General features: G+C 55.4%; 3 protein-coding genes across 3 annotated transcripts; 1 reads left to right on the forward strand and 2 right to left on the reverse strand.

Annotated features, from left to right (window-relative positions):
• Nucleotides 1–987: 987 nt before the first annotated feature.
• Nucleotides 988–2,066, reverse strand: HOXD12 (homeobox D12; the record flags this gene model as incomplete). The annotated part of the gene is made up of 2 exons (XM_082658792.1): nt 1,377–2,066; nt 988–1,226 (listed from the first exon to the last, which is right to left on the reverse strand). Exons 1-2 carry the CDS (start codon nt 1,948–1,950, stop codon nt 988–990), a joined length of 813 nt encoding a protein of 270 aa, XP_082514918.1. The 5' UTR covers nt 1,951–2,066.
• A 5,629-nt stretch (nt 2,067–7,695) lies between these two features.
• Nucleotides 7,696–9,502, reverse strand: HOXD13 (homeobox D13; the record flags this gene model as incomplete). The annotated part of the gene is made up of 2 exons (XM_082657719.1): nt 7,696–7,946; nt 8,731–9,502. 2 exons carry the CDS (start codon nt 9,500–9,502, stop codon nt 7,696–7,698), a joined length of 1,023 nt encoding a protein of 340 aa, XP_082513845.1.
• Nucleotides 9,503–18,375: 8,873 nt separating this feature from the next.
• EVX2 (even-skipped homeobox 2) lies at nt 18,376–22,006 on the forward strand (the record flags this gene model as incomplete). The annotated part of the gene is made up of 3 exons (XM_082658616.1): nt 18,376–18,802; nt 19,709–19,980; nt 21,278–22,006. 3 exons carry the CDS (start codon nt 18,376–18,378, stop codon nt 22,004–22,006), a joined length of 1,428 nt encoding a protein of 475 aa, XP_082514742.1.
• Between the last annotated feature and the right edge of the window lie 299 nt (nt 22,007–22,305).

Genomic DNA, 22,305 nt, shown 5'->3' on the forward strand with positions numbered 1-22,305 from the left:
GTCGGAAGGTAGGACACCCCCCTTCCTGGCTCACTCCCTTATCCTCCCCCCGGATATTTCCCCCTCCTCCTAGTGCAGCCCAGCCTCAAAGCCAACTAGCAGCTCTCCTCACCAGAGCTCAGCTCTGGGGGTCCAGTTGCAGAGTGAAGGGCTCTGCATTGGGCATGTGTGAGGAGGTGGAAGAAGGAGGGGGATTTTACCAGTCTGTTCTGGAAGCTGCAGTTTGCTGTGGAGCCCCAGCCTCCCTCATCCCATCCACGGGAAGGACGTATCCAATCCATTCAGCCCAGCCAGCCGGAGGGGTCAGTCCAGCCGGACTCTGAGGTGTCTCTGGAGTTTGGCCACCATGCCCTTACTCCCTTTTCCTCCTGAAGTTTGAAGGTCTAGGATGGCTATTGTCCTCCCAAAACATCCAGGGCATACAGGAGGGGGACGGCGCCCTTTCCCTCCTCCAAAGTCGAGATTCTGGCTTTGCCACAAGGGACTTTGGCTGCAAAGAGACAAAACTGTGCCCTCAGCCCTTTCTAATCTGCCCGGGAGTTCTACCTAAATTCAGTTCCACTCTGAGCTCTAGTTAGGTGCCTGCTAGATGCAGAAAGGGCTGGGGAGGGGTGGGGGGAAAGAAGACTAATCAGGTGGAAGCAGAAATCCAAGTACAAGGACACTAGAGTGAGCCCTGGGTATAATAATGCCCCCGCTAAAAGTTAGGGCAGATGACTCCAGACCCCCATTCTGGAAGCCTCAAGGCCAAGGTTGTGCTGCAGCTTCTGCAGGCTTCTCTGAGAAAGGGGAAAGGGTGGATGCTCAACCGGCCAGGTCTCCAAACGTATCTCCTGCAGGCTTCTGGAGCTGCTGTCTGAGCGGGAGGGTACCTGGAACCAGCGGAGAAGGAGCAGAATGAAAAGCCCTATCCCCTCACTTCCTTCACGCCAGGCCTCGGTGAAAAAAGGCAGGCCCAGCCCGGCCCGGCCAGGGCCACCCCGGGAGCTAGTATAGCGCCAGCGCCTGCTCGCGCAGCACCACGCGCTTCTTCTTCATACGCCGGTTCTGGAACCAGATTTTGACTTGCTGGTCGCTGAGGTTCAGCCTATTGGACAATTCCTTGCGCTTCTGCCGGTTGATGAATTCGTTGAGAAGGAATTCGTTCTCCAGCTCCGCAATCTGCTGCTTAGTGTAGGGTTTCCGCTTCTTGCGGGCCCTCCCCGGGGCCGCCCCCCACGGCAGGCCTGCAACACAGCCCCAACCCAAATCAGCCCGGCCCGCTCCCGGTTGCCTGCCCGCCCCTGGCGGCTCCCTCCCTCTACACACTCTCCCCTGCACCCCACCTCCCACCCCGGCCCGGGGAGCGTTGCTCGCGGAGCGTGGCCACCCTTTACCGTCGGGCAGCGAAGGTTGCAGGCAGGAGGCGACGCCCGCCGCCTGCACTGTCATGTTCAAGTTGAGCGGGCCCTTGGTCTCGTCCTTGAAGCCGGAGGAGCAGGGTGTCCCCTCGAGAAGGGCCGAAGAGCCCGGCGCGACGCGGCCCACACCCGCGTAGTCGTACTTGACCGCTTTGAGAGCAGCGGCCGCGGGGGCCAGGCTAGACTCCGGGATGAAGGGAGGCCGCGCACGACCACGCTCCTCCGGCCCGGCGGCCGCGTCGGGAGTATAAAACTTCGCCTGTTCTTCGGATCCGTCCTTGGCGCCCAGGGGTTGCAGGCCAAGAGGCCCAGAGCCAGCCAGGTAGGGCTGGGAAAAGCTGCCGAAGGTGGTGGCACCGGCAGGCTGCGCTGGGGCGCAGGAGGCGGGCGTGGTGGCCCAGGGCAGCGCGCCGCGCGGGTATGAGATGGAGGGAAGGGCGGCCAACTGGCCGCCATTCGGCCGCAGGTTGGAAAAGTAGAAGGAGTCGGGCGACTGTAGATTCAGAAGCGAGCCCACATAGCCCGCTCTGTAGAGACTGCGCTCACACATCTCCAACAAAGGGCTTGGGCTGCGCTTGCAGCAGTATTTAGTTACAACCGGGAATAAAAGGACAGGCTCAGACGATTGGACGAAACTTTGCCTGCAGGTTCTTCAAAGCCGGTCATTTCAGCACCGCCTACATCCCCCGACCCGTTTCTCCCCTCCCCCCCATTCAGGGTATTATGATAACACCCGCAATATTCGATGGCGAATGACTAGGCTGCCAAGCAGAGCTAAGGCATGTTGAGCAAAGGTGAAGCCTCTTCGAGTTTCCAGGCTGAGTTTCCAGGCAGCTGGGGGCATTGGGCATCGGGTGCATTTGCCTCAAGGTCCCTTGGGGTCCTTCTTGGTCTTCACTGGCTTTGCACTCCCATTTTCCGCTGGCTGCATGGGCCAGGCTTGCTTCTACCAGCTTTAACTCGCAGCTGAGGCCTTTTCCAGTACGGTGCACTTCTTGGCTTGTCCAGAGAGCCCTTGGTCTGGTGGGGCCATTAACTCTGTCGCTAGGCCTGAGCAAAGCTACTCCTACCCCGTCCCTTCCCACCTCATCCCTCTGGACTGGACTCTGCACACATGATCTAGCAGTGAAGACCCAGCGCTGCCTGAGCCCTAGGTCCCCGGCCGCAGGCATAGTTTGCTGATAGAAGAGGAATGCATCACAAATTCTGCCTAAGTTTGGCGCCCAGGAAGGAGGATTCACATCACTTCTGGTGTGCTTCTCCATGGTCCAGCCCTCTGCTCCTAAGAGTCACCATCCAGGTCCATGGAGAATGCTGGCCTGGGGACCCAGACAGCTTGATTGGCCAGTCGTGGCCAAAGGCTACATTCTTTTAATCGCCAGCAGTCACCTTGGAGACTGCAGCCCTTCAAACCGGAACTCCAAGGTGTTAATCCACTCCGTGGCGTGCAGGACGAGCTCCCCTGATCTGATGTGGAAGAACAGAAAAGCCAGAGCCACCGGCCGGGAACAGCTGGGCACACCGAGGCAGCGGACTAGCAGCGTTCCTCTGCTCAGCGCCTCCAGGGGCGCACGGGCCGCTGGCGGGTTCGGAGGTCTGGCGAACAGGGTGGCGGGCGGCAGCGCTCCCTCGCTGGGAGCAATGTGGCAGTCCCCGCCACGGCTCCTCCCGGAGGGTTAAGGATCCTCCTTTCCTGCCTCCGGTCCCAAGACCCCTAGCTACCCCGTGACTGGCGCCCGCCCCAGCCTGCAGCCTGCCTCGCGGTCCCCGAGCCAAGCTGGAATTGGTTAGACCGCCAGCTCCGGCACGGAGACCACACAGGCGCCGCCGGAGGGCAAGGCTGACCAGCGCGCTGAGACTTTATTGTGTGAGTTATGGCGACCAACTGGGCGGCTCTGGGGAACGCAGTCGGCCTCTTCTTCTTGCTCTAGGGCGGGGGTAGGGGGTGCGGGTGGGGGTAGGGGTAGGGGTTGGGCAAGTCTGGGCTCCTCAGGGCTCTGTTAGAGTTTCCTTAGGAGCTCAGAAACAGAGACGTATTCCATTCCCTGTCCTTTCATGGGGGGCGGGAGGGGCGCGGGGTGTAGGCGCAAGCTGCAACCTCAGTTCCTAGGGACTTAGGGAACCTAGGCTCTCATTTTGGGAAACTCGCCCTGTTTTCGAGGAGTTACAGCCTCCCTAGGTCTGAAACTCCAGCTCCAACGGGTCCCTGCCGTCTTCTCTCTTCCTACCTCAGTACTATACAACGATTCTCCGGTATTGCCAGGTCCAGGTGTGTCTTCTTCGGACGTTTTGGCAGCCGCATAGCTGCGGTTTGCCCTATGGGACTAGAGATGTAAAGGAATTAAAAGAGAAATAGAAAAGACTAGAACAACTAGACTCCCTTTCTCTGGCTCAGATGATGCCCAGCCGCCCCACCTCATCGCCTGGGTTTATAATTTCCGAGGTCCAGCAGACAAAGTTGTACCGTGGAGCTGGCAGCTGGGGACGGGGACAGGGAGGGAGGGAGGGAGGGAGAGAGGGAGAGAGAGAGGGAGGGAGGGAGGGAGAGAAGGAGGGAGGGAGGAGAGGAGGGAGGGAGGGAGAGAAGGAGGGAGGGAAGGAGAGAGAGAGGGAGGGAGGGAGGGAGGGAGGGAGGGAGGGAGGGAGGGAGAGAGAGAAGGAGGGAGAGAGGGGAGAGAGAGAAGGAGGGAGGGAGAGAGAGAAGGAGGGAGGGAGAGAAGGAGGGAGGGAGAGAAGGAGGGAGGGAGAGGAGGGAGAGGAGGGAGAGGAGGGAGAGGAGGGAGAGGAGGGAGAGGAGGGAGGGAGGAGGAGGGAGGGAGGGAGGAGGAGGAGGGAGGAGGAGGGAGGAGGAGGGAGGGAGGAGGGGGAGGGAGGGAGGGAGGAGGGGGAGGGAGGGAGGGAGGAGGAGGGGGGAGGGAGGAGGAGGGGGAGGGAGGGAGGGAGGAGGAGGGGGGAGGGAGGAGGGGGAGGGAGGAGGAGGGAGGAGGGAGGGAGGGAGGGAGGAGGAGGGAGGGAGGGAGGGAGGAGGGAGGGAGGGAGGGAGGAGGAGGGAGGGAGGGAGGGAGGAGGAGGGAGGAGGAGGAGGGAGGGAGGAGGAGGGAGGGAGGGAGGAGGAGGGAGGGAGGGAGGGAGGGAGGAGGAGGGAGGAGGAGGGAGGGAGGGAGGGAGGAGGAGGGAGGGAGGGAGGAGGAGGAGGGAGGGAGGGAGGGAGGGAGGGAGGGAGGGAGAGGAGGAGGGAGGGAAGAGGAGGGAGGGAGGGAGGGAGAGAAGGAGGGAAGGAGGGAGGGAGAGAAGGAGGGAAGGAGGGAAGGAGGGAGGGAGGGAGGGAGGCTTTGCTGGTGAGCTGGAGAATGGGAAAAGAGGATTTGGTTGCGGAGCTAAACGGCGAGCTCTGCCAATGCCGCTGACTGCCCAGGAGATGGCGAGCGAGCTCCACGCCTGGTGAGGCGCCGCCGCATGGTCAAGATCAACAGTGAAGGGCGGCGCAGCCGGCCTGGGGTCGCCAGCTCGTGCGGTCAAGGCCCGCTGTCAGGCGCGGCCGAGCGTCTCGGAAAGCCGGAGATCGTAGCTGCAAAGCTGGCCGGGACAGCGGAGTCAGATGGACCCAGCGGGCTGCCAGAGACTGGAAAGCGTCGCGGCCGCCCCTTTGTGTGGCAGTACGTCTCGGATCCGAAGCCTCCTTCGCCTCTCGAATCACGCGTAGACGCACCGGCCTTGATCCTCCACCGGCGGCGCTCGTAACCTTCCAGGTTTTGGAGGCGCTCTTCCTGCGGCCTTTCAGTCTCCACCCGAAGCAAAGGCCTCTCCCTGAAGCTCCCTTCGTCTCGCGGGCCTCCCTATCAGCCCTCCGACCACCGACCGGCTCCGCTCCTCCCTCCTCAATTCAGAATATAAAAGGAATGCATATAAATAACAAAGTCTTCATCTGTTATTGATTTAGCCGTCAATTCAAATTCCACTGGAGAGCGTTTGAGCGCAGTTTTAATCTTCAGCAAACCTCCCGTTTCTCTTAGGCGGGGAAAACTGACCGGCAGACTACAGATGAAAGGAAAACCTCGAGGCAATCCTCCCTATCCACGTCAGGAAACCTGAGAAATGGACCTGGGAAATAGGATGCGGCCCTGGAGTCTGGAATTTACAAAAAAGAAGGCGGGGGTGGGGGTGGGGGTGGGGGGAACGATGGAGAAGAAGGGGAAACAGGCCTGTTTCAAATGAAAACACGTCTTGTGAGAAAAAGAGAGAAAATATCAGTATCTCTTCCCGAAGTGGAAGGTCGGGACGGTGTGGCCCCATTTTCAGGGGTTATTTCTTCTTGAAAGATTGAATCGTGGTCACTTTTCTTTTTCTGCCTGTCTCTCTATCGGCCTGTCTCAATTAAAACGAAGTTGCCTGCTCGAAGTCGGTTGCAAGATACGAAAGAAATCAAGCCGAGGAGGAGAAAACGAAAGTAGCTCCGAACCTTGGGTCTCTGAGCCTTCTCCGGCAGATCCATAGGGGAATCCAACCGCCAGAAGAGTTTACATATCGTGTGGGGTTTTACACAAGTGTATTTAACTCACATACCAAAAGTTAGCAGCCATTGAATTCATCGCGCCCGGGCGCTAACAACGACGAGGCATCCAGCTCCTCAGCGGCCATTTCCCTGAGTGGCAAAAAGCCCTCAGAAAGCAAGTAGTGCCTAAAAATTGCGTCTAGAGGTTTAGGGTGTATAATTATGGTTTCAGTCTTCAACTGCTGTGTGCAGGCTGCCGGGAGAAGGCGATAAGGGATAAGCCTGAAATGTTTCTTTTTCAGAAGTAGAATTTAATTGGGAATTTTTTTTTGAGCTGGTCGCGTAAAAAATATAATTTTAGACACCACAAATTATATGCTAATTTAAAGTTATCACTATTTATCTTAAAGGCACAGGAAAAGGAGAGGGAAGGGGTGATGGAAGTGGAGAGCGTGGAGGTTTTACAGACCAGAACTGGTGTTGAGTTTCCTTCATCTATAGGGAATCCCATAGCATTCAGGATCACAAGATTTTATAATAAATAAGACCAGTTTCTAGAGGCAACACAAGCTTGGAAAAAGAAAACAAATGTATAAAGACTCAGAAGAAACAAGAGAGTTCTGTTTATTTGCATCTCCCTAGGAGTAAAAAAGTGATTTTTAAATGCCTGAAGCACTGCCCATGTATCTCAGCTCACAGACATTGCATCTACAAAAATAATCTCTCAGTTGTATAAATATGCAGCATTTTAGAAGTAGTTATTTATCATCACTTTCAGAAACATATTTTTTTTCTTCCTGGACTTCAGAGCTCCACATGTGTTAGATGTCTTAAAGCTCCACGAGAGCCCAATACATTTGTTCAGACAGTCAAGTTCTTCGCTGGGTTCTGGATAAAAGTTCCCACCCATGGCCACACTGATTCAAGCCTCTTTCAGGGAACTGAGGAGATGGTCTCAATTCTAGCCCCACAGACTGGAGGCCAAGGAGAGGGGATGAATTTATACCATCCGTGGGTCACTCTGCCAATTGCAGCCATTTAAATATCTGCATCTAGAGAAATGAAGGCATCATGAGGACACATTATTTCCAAATTAAAGATTATAAAAGCACACATCTACAAGGTGTATTAAACACAAACAATTACAACAGCAAGTGAAAGACCCAAAGTCAGAAAGATTGTCTTCACTCCAATATTGATACAAACCCTATTTAATAAGGTAGCTGCTTTTAAAGCCATCACAGTCCCTCCAGCCTCCTATTTTTAGACTTTCCCAGTGACCCTAGAACACTGCTTGCCCAGAGCTGTTTCCATTTGCCTCAGGGAGACTGCTGAGAGCTAATGATTCAATTACCCAATCACAGGATATGAATGACTGCAAATCATTCAGCCCTAATGGATTATGAAGATAAGAAATGCTGGAAACAGGCATAAAAAGTGATTTTAAAAAATAAAACCCTAAAGTCAAAATGGCACTTCTGAAATTCATCTGAGGGGATTATTTAAAAATATTTCAAGTCCTTTATACTGGCCTGGAGGGAGAAACAGAACATTAAAAAGTCATAAAAAATAAACCTAGACAAGAGCAAAATAAAAAATAAACAAGTAAGGAACAGAACTACGAAATCAGGTTGGGCAGCAAGAGGTTTTAGAGCCAGATAAGGGGAAGAGAGAAAAACAATTCACAAAATTTGCCATTACTGGCAGGGGAATGGGGGAATTAAATACATATTCAAGTCTTTCCAAAGGTCTTTTGGAGGCAAGTGGAAGCATTTAAACTCTCTGTGGCCAGTCTGGCCCACATCAGGAGACAGTATCTTTGAGCTTGGAGACGATTTTCTTGTCTTTCACTCTTCGGTTCTGAAACCAAATGGTCACTTGTCTCTCGGATAGGTTCGTGGCAGCCGAGATCCGCCGCCGCTTGTCCTTGTTAATGAACTTGTTAATGGCATACTCGTTCTCCAGTTCTTTGAGCTGCAGTTTGGTGTAGGGCACCCTCTTCTTCCTCCCCCGACGGTAGACACACATGTCTGGCTGATTTAGAGCCACATCCCCTGGTATAAAAAAACAGCACAGGAAAAATTAGACCGGGATATCTGGAGCACCCAGTTGGGGACTGTGTGTGTAGACTTGGAGGGGGTACAGAGAATGAAGAAAGACAGGCTGTTTACACTTTATTATTATTTACACAGACATATTATTTACATGTTATTAAAGAAAGATTATTTACACTTCAAAGTGAAGGCCAGTATGATGGATCATCATGGTTTCTCAAACCGGCATCTTAACAAGCTTGAGATTTTATGGTGTAGTTGCTGGGGACTCTCATAAGGACAGTTTCTGCAAATGCTGGTTGCAAACACACAAACATACACAGACTTAAAAAGAAATAGCTAGGCTGTTCAAACTTTGACTTTTCGTGTTCCTGCGTTTGGAGCTTGTGAGCTCTTGGAAGCTTTAGTGGTCACTCTGGGTTATTCATGTCCTTGAAAAGTGGGGCTCAACTCCGTGACACCTCTTTGGGGAGGAGGGGCCAAGGCCTGAGCAAAGGGCAGCAAAGACCTTCAACTTTAGGAGAAAAATAGGCCTATGCCCGCACACAGGCAGAAAAGGGTTGTGAGAGAGGCAATTTAAATCAAAGGATGAATTTACAGATTTCACACAAACTGGGCCGACTGCTCCACTGAGTTAACCATGGTTGGGGGGAGGAGGATAGGTGCCCAACTCCCAAGCAGGGGCATAGACTCCCAGTCCATTCTTTTCCTTCTTTTCTCTCTTCCTCTCTCTCCCTCCCTGCATCTCTCCCTCTTGTCCTTCCCCTTTTCCCAACGTCCCTACCTGGGAAGGATGATTTCCAAAAGTGGGAGCCCTGTGGCTGGTCCTTGGCGCAGTACACCTGGCTGTTCCACCCGTTGGCCAGCGTCCAGGACTGGTAGCCCTCCATGGAGATGTATGCCTCGTGCCGAGGCTCCCCGGAGCCGAAGGTAGACACCATGTCGATGTAGCCGGGCACATGCTGGTAGGGGCTCGTGTAGCCCTGGTAGAAGGACACCTCCTTGGCTCGCGCGGGCACCTCGTTGGCCGGTACGCTGCTGCTTGCCAGGCCCGACACGTCCATGTACTTCTCCACCGGGAAGCCTCCCAGCGAAGCGTGTGGCGACGACTTGAGAGCATTCTGCTGTAAGCCCACGCCGTGCGACATGCGGCAGCTATAGTAGCCGTTACCGAAGTGGTAGCCGTAGCCCAGGGCCGGGGCGCCCGGGGGCGCTGCAGCGGCCGCGCCGGGCGCCGGGCACTCTTTGGCGGAGGAAGCCTCCGGGCGCGCCGCGACCACAGCCGAAGATGACGACGACGAGGAGGAACCCGCGCGCTCAGTGGTCCCCGGGTACGCGAAGCCAGAGGCCGCCGCCGCCGCCGCCGCCGCTGCCGCCGCCGCCGCTGCCGCTGCCGCGCGTCCGGAGTGTGTCCCGGCGAACACTGGCGCCGAGAGGAAGCCGCGACACTGGCCCGGCGCCGCTGCCGCCACGGAGGAGGAGGAGGCCGGGGCCGCCCCGGCGGCCCCGCCGTCCGCCCGCAGCCCGTCCATGTCCCAGCTCCCGGCGCGGCTCATGGCCCGGCCTGGCCCGGCCCCGGCCCCGTGCACGACCCCATGGCGCGACGCGCCTCCTCCCTCCTCTCCTTTCTCTCTCGTTCTCTCGCTCCCGCCCTCTTCCTCTCGCCCTCTCTCCCTCTGCGAGCCTCCCGCCCGCCAGCCCGCCCTCCAACAGGTTAGCTCATCGCGGGACGTTTATAAAAACGAAGTTCAGGTTGGGAGGGGGCCTGAGCCGGTCGGGGGGCCGCCTCCCTCCCCGAGGGCTCCCCCTCGGGGCCGTGCCATTGGCTGCGCAGGGCCACGTGGGGGTGGGGGCGCGGGACAGCCTGGCTCCGGGCCCCGGCCCCTTGGACCCACCCACTTCGGCCCCTACTCCTCCCCAGCCCTTGCGCAGCCCACCGCCCCTTCCCGCCTCCCCCGGACCCAGGCGTTTGCGCCGCAGCCACCGCCACGAGCTGATTGCGCGACCGCCCATCCTAGGCCCCGTCTGCGACTGAGGCGGGCGCCGAGGCCTGCGCCTTGTCTCGGCCACGGCAGTTTTTGCCACCTCTCCTTGGCTCCCTGAGCTGCACAGCTAAATGAAGGAGAAGGACAGGGATGATCAGAATGATGTGAAAACAGACTGATTTTTGATCCTGTTGTTTAATTCCTCGGATTAGCTGACCTAGACCCCAAACCCGAGGAAGCTAATTTTCTCTACCTTGCGTATTGCTACGGGGCAAAGGCATTTAACGCGTGTTCTCCCGGGCGATCCTCCGAATTAAGACCAATTGGAGCAGACCCCCCCCCCCCCAATACGCACACACCGTCCACCCGGAAAATGCCCACGAAGCCGCCCTTGGGGCCGGGGACAGAGACTTACAAATAAATCAAGCGGACGAAAAGACCCGTCCTCGGCGCGGCGAACCAGAGGATCTGCCCCAGCGAAAAAAGTCCGAACGCCTGGTCCACGCTATTCGCCTCTACACTCAGGCCAGCCGGGAGTTGCACTCCCGAGCTGGGCTCCCCAGCCCTGGCGCAGCCTCCCCGGGTCCGCAGAAAGACCCTCTGAAGGACGCCGGGAGAAAGCCACTCTGCCGCCCTCCAGGAAATTTCTGCGCCTCGCCCAGCAGCTGAACTGCCTCTTGCATTTTGCAGACACCACCCACCCCCTCCCGTTACTCACACCAATTAATTGAAAACTTCACTTTCCCAGGAACCTTTGTTTCGTTTTCTTTTCCAAGCTGCCAACTGCAGAGAAGTGAGAGGGGCAAATTAAGAGGGTGTTTTTCCCAAGCAAATTTGGGGCTCGTGATGGGAGCAGCCCAGAGCAACAGGGTCTGACTTCGAGGGGGTAGGGTGGGCTCCAGGCAGTCCCGCCAGGGTGTAGGGATCGCAACCCTGAGCCCTCTTCATCCCTTCCATTCCTCAGCCACAGAACCCCAGTCCATCATCCTCCATCTTAGACGTTAGCGGGGAGCCTGTGTGAGTTCTGCGGCAACTCTAAGGCTCCACTTTAGCAGCAACATTAGATCTGATGAGCCGACAGTACTGGGGTGGGTGGGAGAGCCCTCAGAGTGAGCCCATTTCGTTCTGTACCAGCAACACCCCAGTCCAGCCCACCTCCAAGAAAATCACTGCCCTGAGCCTGTGATTGATGAAGCCAGCTTGTCACCTAGCCCCACTGTTCCTGGACCAAGACAGGACCTAGATGGGGCAACTAAAAGAGCAAGGGAGGCCCTCTTGGACCTGGCCCGTCATCGCAGGGTGGGCTGCTGGTGTTGAGAGTGTTGACATGCAGAACGCAGTAACCATAAAAGGCTCAAATAAAGGGGAAAGTTATGAGAGGGGTGCTGGAAAGGAAAAGCAGGAGAATTTGTTTGACCTTTTTGAAGTCCTAGACATGTTCATGATCAATCAAAGATGGGAGGGGCCTAAACCTCTGCAGAAAATTGCAGAGAATCGAAGTTTGCTAGTAAGAACAATTTCGGCTACTTGAGAGAAGGCAGAAGTTAGCAAGAGAAGCTGGATTTGTTTGTTTGTTTGTTTTTTTAAATGCCAGTCAGAGCCAGGTGACAGGGTTGCTGACTTTTTGGAAGAGTTTGGCTGGGTTCTCTTTACCCAACAATTTCAGTACCAAACCAGTCATGGGATGCCGCCCCCTGAAATGCTCTTATTTTTCCTTTGTATCCCCTTCTTTTTCTCAGAGAGGGAAACATGGAGATACTTAAAAAATTGTTTTTCTGTTACCTCAAATACATTTGTTGAAATATTTCTAAGACATAACTGGAACCAACAAACTTTCAGTCTCTCAAAACTAAATATCTCTGTGATTTTGTGCCCTGGAATTTCTGCTCCATTTTCTATCTGATAAATATATTTTAATGACTGATTATATGCTAAAAAAATGAAGAAAGTGAAATTAAGATAGGAAGGAAGAACTTGTCAAGTTTTGCTGATTTCGGACAGCCCTTCACTTTTGGCTTAATTTTCCATGCAGCAAATTAAGTTGTGCAGGACTGGAAGCAAAGTCTGAATTAATGCTCTCGTTGAAAGACACTTCTCAATGGTGGCCTTGCCTCCAGTTTCCTTGTGGAACTCTGGCAAGACTTGGAGCTTCTCTACCCATCCTAGCAGGTATTCAGAGACCAGGGAAGTTTTGAACAGTAAGGAGCATAGCCTCTTGCTATTCTGCAGCTGAACCTTCTTCCAGTACAGCCTTCTAGGTCCTGGCCCTGGGGGAGGGGATTCCCCTTAGGAAAGAGACTCTGACTGGACCCTATGAGGGCCCCCTAAACCTAGCATCCCAGGGAAGCTGCTGCTATTGGATCATAGGGCAGTGGTTGAGTACCAGGCAAAGTCAGGGCTGCTCTGTTTATGAACTAAGACGACACATAATTTACAAGCTGGGGGTGGTAGGTAGTGGAGGGATTTTGAGGCTGAATTTGCAGGAACATTTCATTTAGCTTGTATACCCTGTATCCAAGCTGATTTTAGGTTTAAACTTCACGGGAATAACTTTCTTTAGCTGGCCAGGAGCACAGACTGAACGCTGTGTGTGGGTGGGTAGGTGTATTATGTTGGGGCTTTAACAACAAAAATACTCTCTGTTAAACGAAAGTCTTTGCAAACAAAAATATCCCCCAAAACTGATGTGTTGTTATTCAGTGATTTTTGCCATCTTTCCTGATTTTGGTGAGAAACTCAAGGTGGCCCTTCATTGCCCAAAGTCCTACTCTACCAGAGAGAATCAGGTCACCTCTGGTCTCCCCTCCCATCCCTTGCTCCTTTCCCTCCTTTGCCTGCCCAAGCACCCTTTTTGGGAACTGATGATATTCTGTAAGTCACATCCTCTCTTTTCCTCCTTGTAGCTGATCTTTCAAATCATGTCCCTGTCCTGGGTTGGGGAAGGGGTAGATGCAGGCTGCGATTTAGATGTATTGAAGAACATAAGTTCCTCTGCTTGCCAAGACAGAAATGAGCTCAATTAACCACCTAATCGGTGGCCATTAGGGCCAGGACAACAATAGCCGGGTCCTAACAGAATGGGGTCCTGGGGACTCCTTTGAAAGTGTTTTCCTTGATGGCCACAGCAGAAAGTGCAGGACACCACTCTAATTAACTTGAAAGAAGCCAAAACTTCAGTGTAGAAATAAAGTCTTAATTCCAAAGTAAAGTCCAGCAGAACTGGCTGGACAGTGCTCTTAACCAAGTCTGTGCTCTGCCAACTTTGGCGCTAATTTTCCCTCTGCAGGAAATACCCAATTTCACTCAGGCTGGAGATATCAAAAGGATTTAAAAAAACAGCAAACCCGGGGTGAAGAAAGGGGTCTCTAGCAAGAGCCAGACAGTGGCATCCTGAGTTTAGGCACTTTCTGTGTCTGAGATGTATTCCATTTGGATTTAACAGCACAATTAGGCTTTATTAAATGTAAATTGTTTGCAACAACAAAAAACCTCTTCAAACCGAAGCGTTATTTGGTGAAACCAGGTTTACCTCCCGCAGGGCGGTGAGCCCTTGTTTGGGATGGAGAGAACTCCTACAGTCCTGGCGGGAATTAAACACAGCGAGAGGCTTCCCTCTCAAAGAAGCACTAATCTCACTGCGAAGGGGGACCCGGAGGGTGGGTGCAGAGCCCGAGGACCCGGGTAACTTGCTGCTTTTTTCGCAAAACAAAAGATGGGACAGAAAACCATCTTCCGCTGTTTTGTCCGACAACTCAAGGTGTGGGGTTATCCTCAGAATACTTCTCTAGCAGCATCATTGTTAACTGAAGTCCAGTAAGTGCTCACTCTGTCGGCCCTATGAGATGAAAGAAAATAAATATCTCTCTCTCTCTCTCTCACCCCCACCCACATTCCGCAGAGCCCCACTGTCTCGGTGGGAAATCCAGCTGTGGTCACAGGCAGCAGGAAGGGATGAAACTTAGGGAAATGCCTAACCACGAAGGGGCAGGGCGGGGCGGGGCGGGGCGGGGCGGGGCGCGGTGGGCGGAGGAGGCCAAGGAAAGGAAGCGGAGGAGTAAGTGGTCCGGCTTAGCTTCCCGGCTGGGCGACGCGCAGTTCCCCAGGCTCGGCGCTAGATGTCCCTGCAAGTTTTCCTGTCGCGTCGAGGGCGCACGAGCTTCAGGCAGGCAGCGAGTCCGGGGTAGCCCCGGAGTCCAGGGACAAAGTACCCTCCCAGCCCCCACCCAAGGCGGTCCTGGTGGGCGCGGGATTGTAGGGGAAAGGAGGAGGAGAAATAGAAGCAGCCCAAGAGGCCTGGAGGAGACGGCGCGAGGCCGGCCTGCCGAGGGATGGCAGCAAAAAGTTGCCAGTACAGAGTTTTCCCTGCAGTCGCCAGACCCGCATCCTCCCTAAAAAACCGAAACCTCCAAGCCGTGGGGACCGCACTCAGCCTAAAGAAAACATACCCGGTGTTCGCTGCCCGGGTTCTAGCCGTCCTGCTGTCCCGCCGCACTCGGCGGCCCCAGTCCTCGAGCGAGCTTGCGTCCGGCTGCGGGCCTGCGGGTTTCGGGCCCCGTTGACCCGGAGCCTTCCTCGCCAAAGGCAGGAGCCAGGCCCCGGCGGTTGCGGGGCTCAGCGACAGCTCCGGCTCTACCGCCGCTCCTCCGCTTGGGCAGCCTGGACAAATTTTTACAACCTTCAGTCGAAGGCCAAAAGTGTTTACCACTTCACCTCGGAGGACCCGCCGCTGCTCAAGAAACAAATATTTAGTCTGGAGGCCTAACAACAAAAACAAATCTAGGCCTCTTTCATGTAATTCCTCCTTTGGAGTAAAAAGTGCTTTTCAGCCCTTCTGGAGAAAGCCCTTTCCGAACCCTCACCCCCAACGCATCTTAAAAATTCCTGCCAAACCACGCGGGCATCGGTTGATTTTTTTTCTTTTTTGAGTGAGTCTTGTGCCTTGGTAGTGAGTAGGAGGTTTTGGTGGCCTGGAGGCTGCGTCTGAAAACCAGAGACTTTTGACAGGTGGTTCCCAGTCTCAGCCTGGACATTTCGGGAGAGGTGCAAGGTTTGGGCATTTCAATAATGAACCCCAACAGAACCGTGTCAGTTTTCTCACTACCTCTATGCAGACTCAATGTTTTTGAGTATTTAAAGAAGACATATGCAAAATAAAAGAACCAACAATAAATGCTGCCCAAAGCTTTAAAACCGTATAGTTTGGATATTATCAGAGATAACTTAAATCACAAGCAAGTTCTCTAATCTCTGTGTAGAAGCTTTCTTATCTCTGAAAAAGGGATAATAATAGAATGATCTCTAGAGTTGCTCTGAGCATTAGAGAAGCTAATATATGTAAAAAGCGCTTGTAATTTCAGAGTTAAAGCTCTATATAGGTGGGCCAATATTACTACTACTAGTAAATGTGGAATCTACATAAATTAAGGGACATTAAATATTGTAATGGAATGTTCACCGTCTCCCATGAAACACTGTCTGCTAAACGCAGTTCAGTGAAAAATTATGGGTGTCTTTTAGTGTGAGTAGTTTGCCTGACATGGTCTCGAACATACTTTTCATGATAAATGTGCTAGAATACGCAATATTAGTGTTATTTAAAAGGTGCAAAATAGTTTTGGAAACCACTAATGAATGAAGGTGTCGCCGAGAACTGGTGTTTTCCCTTTTCAACAGACTGAGGTCCGGTTTGCCACAGGTTTTGGCACGAGGGCCGAGGGGTCCCCGAGGAAGGGAGGAAGCTGGAGACCCACACGCGGGGTGAAGGAGGAAGGGGCTGCCGTCAGCACCCCCGCCCCCAGCGGCGGCTCCTGCGATTGAAAGCAGCTCACAGCCGCCGAAACCGCGAGGAAAACAGACGGGGGCGCCAAACGACAGCAATAAAGGCATCCGCGACTTCCGCTTAAGTCGCGCCTCCGCCCGATCCCACCCCTGCCAGGGCCTTGCCCCCCCCCCCCCCCCGCTGCCCACGGACCGGAGCCTGGACCGAAGTGTCCCATTCAGTCCCCAAAGCTAAGTGGGACTAGGGGGTACCCTTACCAAGTTCCTGGGACAGCAACCCCCCTCCGCTGGGCGCGGCCTTCCAGGGATGGTGGAACTGGGCACTTGGACTGTGGAAGGAGAGGGAAGGAGAGGTGGGATCATCCGCAAGGCTGAGCTCTGACCACGTTAATGGCCGGAAAGCCGGCGCGAGAAGGGCTCATAGTGCTCGGAGTCGGGTGGCCTCTGGGGCAGGGGCGGAGGTGGACCCGGGTGATGTCCTCCTCTGAGCTCCCGACGCCCATTATGCGTCCCACATCTCACCTCTCCAGTCACCAGGTGCCTATCCAGCTTTCCATTTCTCACCTTGCGGGAGAATTCCGTTTTATTACCTTAAAGAGGCGGAATTGATTTTCGAAGCAGAACTCGCGTTGTTGAAATAAGTGGGTGCCAAGGGGAACAGGAGGGAAACTTTTGGCATTGACTCTGTGTATAAATGTATATAAATATACCTCACACCTCGCCTCCCCTTACATTCCTGACGCGCCCCCAACGGGTCCAAAGTTAAAAGGAAAGCGCCAACAGAGAGATGGGCAAATAGATCTCGGGTTTGCCCCTAACACACCCCCGATGTGCTGGGTGTGGCGGCAGGGAGGAAAGGGGGGGGCCCTGGGTTGGGGTCTGGGTTGGCGGTGCAAGACCCGAAACCAGCGCCCAGATTGCCAGGGTCTCTCGGCAGCTTCGGAAGCTCGCAGGCCGACCTCTGGGTCCCGTCTCTATCCGCCCTTGTTCCTGCCGGTGGCCGTGGATCTCTCCCCTTGGGCAGCTGGTGGGTGGACCCGCACAGCTCGTTGGGGGTCAGAGCATCGTGGGGCGCAAGCGAGGGAGGAGACGTGCAACGGCCTTGAGTGAAGATTGATCTTCGTTAAAATGGTTGCCACCAGCGTCATTATGACCATCAAAGTTATCGCCAAGAGGCTCAGCCGCCAAGCTCAGGTCGGGAGGAGCAGCAGCAAGGCTAGTCCGCGATTTTTCGCGCCCAGAATCAGCGCAGGGAAGATCTGGGGCCACAGGTAAGAGGCTGGGGTGGGGGAGAGGAGGAAGGGAGAAGGAAGAAGAGCAGAGTGGGGAAGAGAGGGCTGGGGGATGGTAGGGGAAGGAAACTAAGTCTCTTCTTTCCCATCCTTGACCTCGAAACCCGGCAACTTTGCCACAAATTATTCGATTTGAGGGGGGGGGGAAGCTGGCAACGTAAAAGTGGATTTGGGGCGGCCCATATGGCGCTGTAAATTGCGACTGTGTTTAAAGTTAGCTGTTGAATTCTGCTATGAAATCGTCCAGCCGAGTTCACTTCCCCCAGGGAAAATGCGTAGGCGAGAAGCCTATCCATCAGCAGGATTATAAAAGTAAAAAACCTAGGACTTCAAGTTCAGAACTCACTCTGCAAACGGTATTAAAAAATCAGAGAGGACCTAATGATTTCCGTTTGGAGGCGCGGGCCCAACGCACCTCCCCAGCCACGTAGCACTAAAGTGCTTTCAAAACTCTGAGATTCTCTCTCTCTGTCTCTCCTTCTTTCTCTCTCTCTCTGTCTCTCCCTCCTGGGTGGGAGGAGAGTAGCCAGGCTGAGGCGAAGAAGTGGGGAGAGAGAGAACGCGGCGTCCTATTTGTTAAATAAAATACATATTTGGTTCTGAAATTCGAAAGATAAGTAATCCAGACAGGAGCGCAAGGTCTTCTCCTTAGCAACTCTTCCTACATCCTCCCCCTGTCCCCCCCTCTTACCCTCCTCCCGCTTGTAAATGTTAAAAACAAACAAACAAAACTTCCCGATGATCTACTCTGGAAAATCAAAGCATTATCTATTATTTAACACGTATCTGTGTCCGAGGAAAAATGAGGAAGGCGCTGCATGATTAGGACCTAAGGGGCAACCCAGCAAACTGAGAGCGTAATGATGCCCCTAAATGAAGGGGGAAATGTGCCGCTGCGCGCTCTATTAATCAGACTGTCAATTTCACCCCCGAGGCCAAACCCCTGGGCGAGCAGAACCGGCTCTGAGCGGGCAAAGGACCGGGAGCCTTCCTCCTCACTTCTTGTCTCTTCTCGCCTCCTACCTGGATCTATTTGTCTGCTCTGAAGCCGCCTTCATTACCCACTGACAGGAGCGTGTATTTATTTGCTTATAAACCTGTTACAATAAATGATTATTCGAACGGCGTCATTCGTACCTTAATGACGAGGGAGCGCTACTTTTTGATGAATGACATCTCGGGCTCGGAAGGATGTATGGGTCATTTTGACCAGTCATTCCCTCGCTGTGGCATCCCACAATTTTTCCGCCTCCCTCCAAAAGAGATAATAATATTTAGAGGCGCTCGCTGGGGCTGAATGAGAATTAGCCCTAGGCGCAGCCCATCATTAGGACGGGACAGCCGGGCCACTGTGACATTTTTTAGAAAGCTGAGATGATGGAAAGAATAAGAAAAGAGATGATTCTGATGGAGAGAGGGCTGCACAGCCCCACAGCCGGCAAGAGGTTCTCCAATTTGTCCGACTCGGCTGGCAATGCTGTGCTCGAGGCCCTGGAAAATTCGCAGCACCCGGCTCGCCTCAGCCCGCGCCTGCCGTCTGCCCCCCTGCACAGCGCTCTAGGAGACCTCCCTGCCAAGGGCAAATTCGAAATAGATACTTTGTTCAACCTGCAGCACCCGGGCAGCGAAAGCACCGTCTCCTCCGAAATCGCGTCTGCAGCGGAGGGCCGAAAAAAGCCGGGTCATTATTCAGAGGCGGCAGCCGAGGCGGACATGAGCAGCGACGTGGAGGTGGGCTGCTCGGCGCTGCGCTCGCCCGGCGGCCTGGGCGCCGCACCGCTCAAGGAAAACAATGGCAAAGGTAATCGCGCCGCCCGCGACGCGCTCTCCAGTCCCATCCTCTCTGTTCCTCCGCTGCCCCGCCGGCCGTTCTTGGTGCCTTTGCCCCTCTCCGACCCTCTGCAGCGAGCTGCACAGAGCTGGTTCAGACGGGGGCGGGACGCAGGCGTGGAATAGTGCCCTCCGGCTCTGCTCCTTGAGCCTCCCAGAGAGCCGCAGGCCTGGGGCCTGCCCTCGCTCCTGAGTCCGAGAAAATGTTTCTGCGTGCAGGTCTAAACGCCCGTGCGAGCCGACCTACCCCTTGCCATCCACTGAGTCGGGCTGGGGGAAGGCTTCCCAGGGCAGCTGCTCCGAACTCCGCGGCCTCTGAGCCCCAAGGCCGAGTGGAGGGGGCATTCTAAGTCGAAGGGAGTCTTGCTGGGAGCCTCGCTGGGCGCCTCTGGGAGACTCTCTTGGGTCAGCGGCAGAGAGTTGAAAAGTAGAGTCCACCCCCAAATGGTTCCTGTTTGAGCTACTGCTGTCTTTCCAATCTTAAAATATTTTAAACCAAATCCCAAAAACTGTCAAAGAAAGGTTAGAGGCCGTACAGAAAGCTGAACTGCGGTCTCCAGATCATGGCAAATCCAGAGCTTCTCAAACTGAGTCTAGATGTAGGCATTTTCCCTTGGCCAATTTTCCTCCTGAGTTGAAAATTTCCTTTTATTAAAACAAAACACCCCCCCCCAATTGAGTTCCTATTATTTGGTTATGAAGAGCTCCCCAAACTTTATTGATTCCATTAACGGCAGCAATTTGTAAGCATGACAGATCCCATCAATTCAGGCAGCGCCTCGTCTTCCTCTCGCGGCTTCCCCCATCCTCGTGCAGCCCCAGCGCGGAGATCTTGGTCCTACAGTGACTCATGCGTTGTTGGCCGTTTGTTTGCCAGGGTTCGCGGAGAGTGGCTCAGCCGCGGGCACCACGACGTCTGCGTCGGGCTCTGGCCTCGGCAGCCTGCATGGAGGCGGCGGCGGCGGCGGCGCGGGCGCAGCGCTGGTCGGCTCCGGCTCTGGCGCGGATCAGGTGCGGCGCTACCGCACGGCGTTCACCCGCGAACAGATCGCGCGCCTGGAGAAGGAGTTCTACCGGGAGAACTATGTGTCGCGGCCCCGCCGGTGCGAGCTGGCCGCTGCGCTCAACCTTCCCGAAACCACCATCAAGGTATTGATTCCAGCATGCGCCTGTTCTAGCCTCCTCCAAGGTGTCTGGGTTGATTTTTGTTTCTCCTTTCTGGGTGGCTAGATTTAGCTGAGGGCCTGAAAACCCGCGGGGAGAGTCACCAAAGTCACTATTTCTCAGCTGCCGTATCCGAAGGGTTGGCCGGCCTGGCTGACCTGGGAAGCCCCCGAATGGCGCAGCCCATGCCTCAAACGCTCTCCTCAGCTCAGCGCCTGCCCAGGTGCCCCTAGCCCATGTCCTTGGCCTCACTTTCCCCTCGGCGGCAAAGCCGTCTGGTCTTTGTTCCTCTGGCACGAACCAAGGGTGAAACTTTCCATTTGCTCTTGATCTTGGAGATTTATTTTCCACATAAATCGTTACAATAAGGAGAAAGGATACTGTATTTTAAAAAATCGATTAGGTTGAGAAAGTTTTGTAAACATTTTTTCTCCTGGGCAAAGGGAAAAGAGCAACCTCCTGGGGGGAGCAACGAAATTGTCCTTATTTACATATCTTTAGGTGATTAATTTTATTATACGTCCAGGAGAGATAGCCGGGAGGCTGGGCGATCCTCACGGAGGATCTGGCACTCTAGAAAAAGAAAAGAGGAAACTCCACGGGACAGGGGAGGAGTGTGAAAGTCTCCCTTCGGTTTGGTCAGGCTTTCTTTAATTTAGAGTTGTGACGAATGATGTCTTCATTAGATACCGTGTGGGGAGGGGTAGAAAAGTCCCTTTCCCAGTTTAAGAGGATGTTGCTCCCGCCACTCATTTGAAGCAAAAGATTCCAACAAAACCATCCCTTCAATATCAGAACCGGACCCGTGCCAATCGGGACAATTCCTTGCAGCTCAGAGGACTCAAGACCTCGCGCGGCGACTTTTTAGAAAAGCTGCCGCGGCAGCTTCTCGTCAAAGGTGGCCTAGAATCCCTGTGCAAATCCTGGTATTGAGAGACGGGTGCTTGGCGAGGCCGGGCACCGGTGGGTGGCGGGAAAGGGAGGAAAGTTTGGGTTGGGACGAGAAACGCAGCCCAAAGCTACAGAGCAGAAGCCCGAGGAGCCGCAGCAATTGGTCACAGGGAAGAAGACTCTTGTTCGCTTAGGAGGGTGTGCCTACGGCGCTCCACACTGCCGCCCACACTGTCCCAGCTGGAAGAGGAGAGGAGACTCGGGGCTGGGCCCGGTCGGAGGGGCGTAGGCCAGGCTATTCGGAGGTCCGGGAGGGGCGGAGAGGCGCGGGGCTGGGGATGGGGCCTCGGGGCGCTCCCTAACTCGGGATGCGGCGCGGCTCTCCCCGCAGGTGTGGTTCCAGAACCGGCGCATGAAGGACAAGCGGCAGCGCCTGGCCATGTCGTGGCCGCACCCGGCCGACCCCAGCTTCTACACCTACATGATGACGCACGCAGCCGCCACCGGAAGCCTGCCCTACCCCTTCCACTCGCACGTGCCGCTGCACTACTACCCGCACGTGGGTGTCACGGCTGCGGCCGCGGCCGCTGCGGCCTCCGGCGCAGCGGCCGCGGCCTCATCGCCCTTCGCCACTTCCATCCGCCCGCTGGACACTTTCCGCGCGCTCTCGCATCCCTACTCGCGGCCGGAGCTGCTGTGCAGCTTCCGCCACCCGGGCCTCTACCAGACGCCCGCGGCCGCCGCGGGGCTCAACAGCGCGGCCTCGGCCGCAGCGGCAGCAGCAGCTGCGGCGGCCGCGGCCTCCTCGGCCGCGGCGGCCGGGGCGCCCCCCAGCGGCGGCTCCGCACCCTGCTCGTGCCTCAGTTGCCACAGCAGCCAGTCGGCCGCGGCGGCCGCAGCCGCTGCCGCCGCCGCCCTGGGCTCCCGGGGTGGCGGCGGCGGAGGCGGCGGGGGTGGCAGCGGCGGCGGCGGCGCTGGGGCCGCCGGGGGCTCGGACTTCGGCTGCAGCGCCGCAGCGCCACGCCCCGAGAGCGGCTTCCTGCCCTACTCAGCCGCTGTGCTTAGCAAGACCGCCGTGAGCCCGCCGGACCAGAGGGACGAGGCGCCGCTCACCAGATAACTACGTCGCCGCCGCCAGGGGGCCGCGCCCGCCGCTCGGAGTGTGCCCGGGAGTCCCCTGAGCGCCCCCCGTGCCCCCTGTGCGCCCACGTGCCCTCTACGCTCTGCCCGCTGCTGAGGCTGTCGCCAGGCGGCGCCCCAGCGCGGGAGACCTAAGGGAACATGTCCCGAATTGGGGGGAAGAGCCGGCACGAAAGCTCGGCGTGCTTCCCCTCAAATTATTTCTATTTTTGTATCTGCTACCCAGCCACCTCCCCTCCTCTAAGTATGTTTCCCGCCGCCCAGACCCCGCATTTTTGC

The sequence above is a fragment of the Grampus griseus genome (genome assembly GCF_964374135.1).
Source record: "Grampus griseus genome assembly, chromosome: 7".
Lineage (NCBI taxonomy): Eukaryota > Metazoa > Chordata > Mammalia > Artiodactyla > Delphinidae > Grampus > Grampus griseus.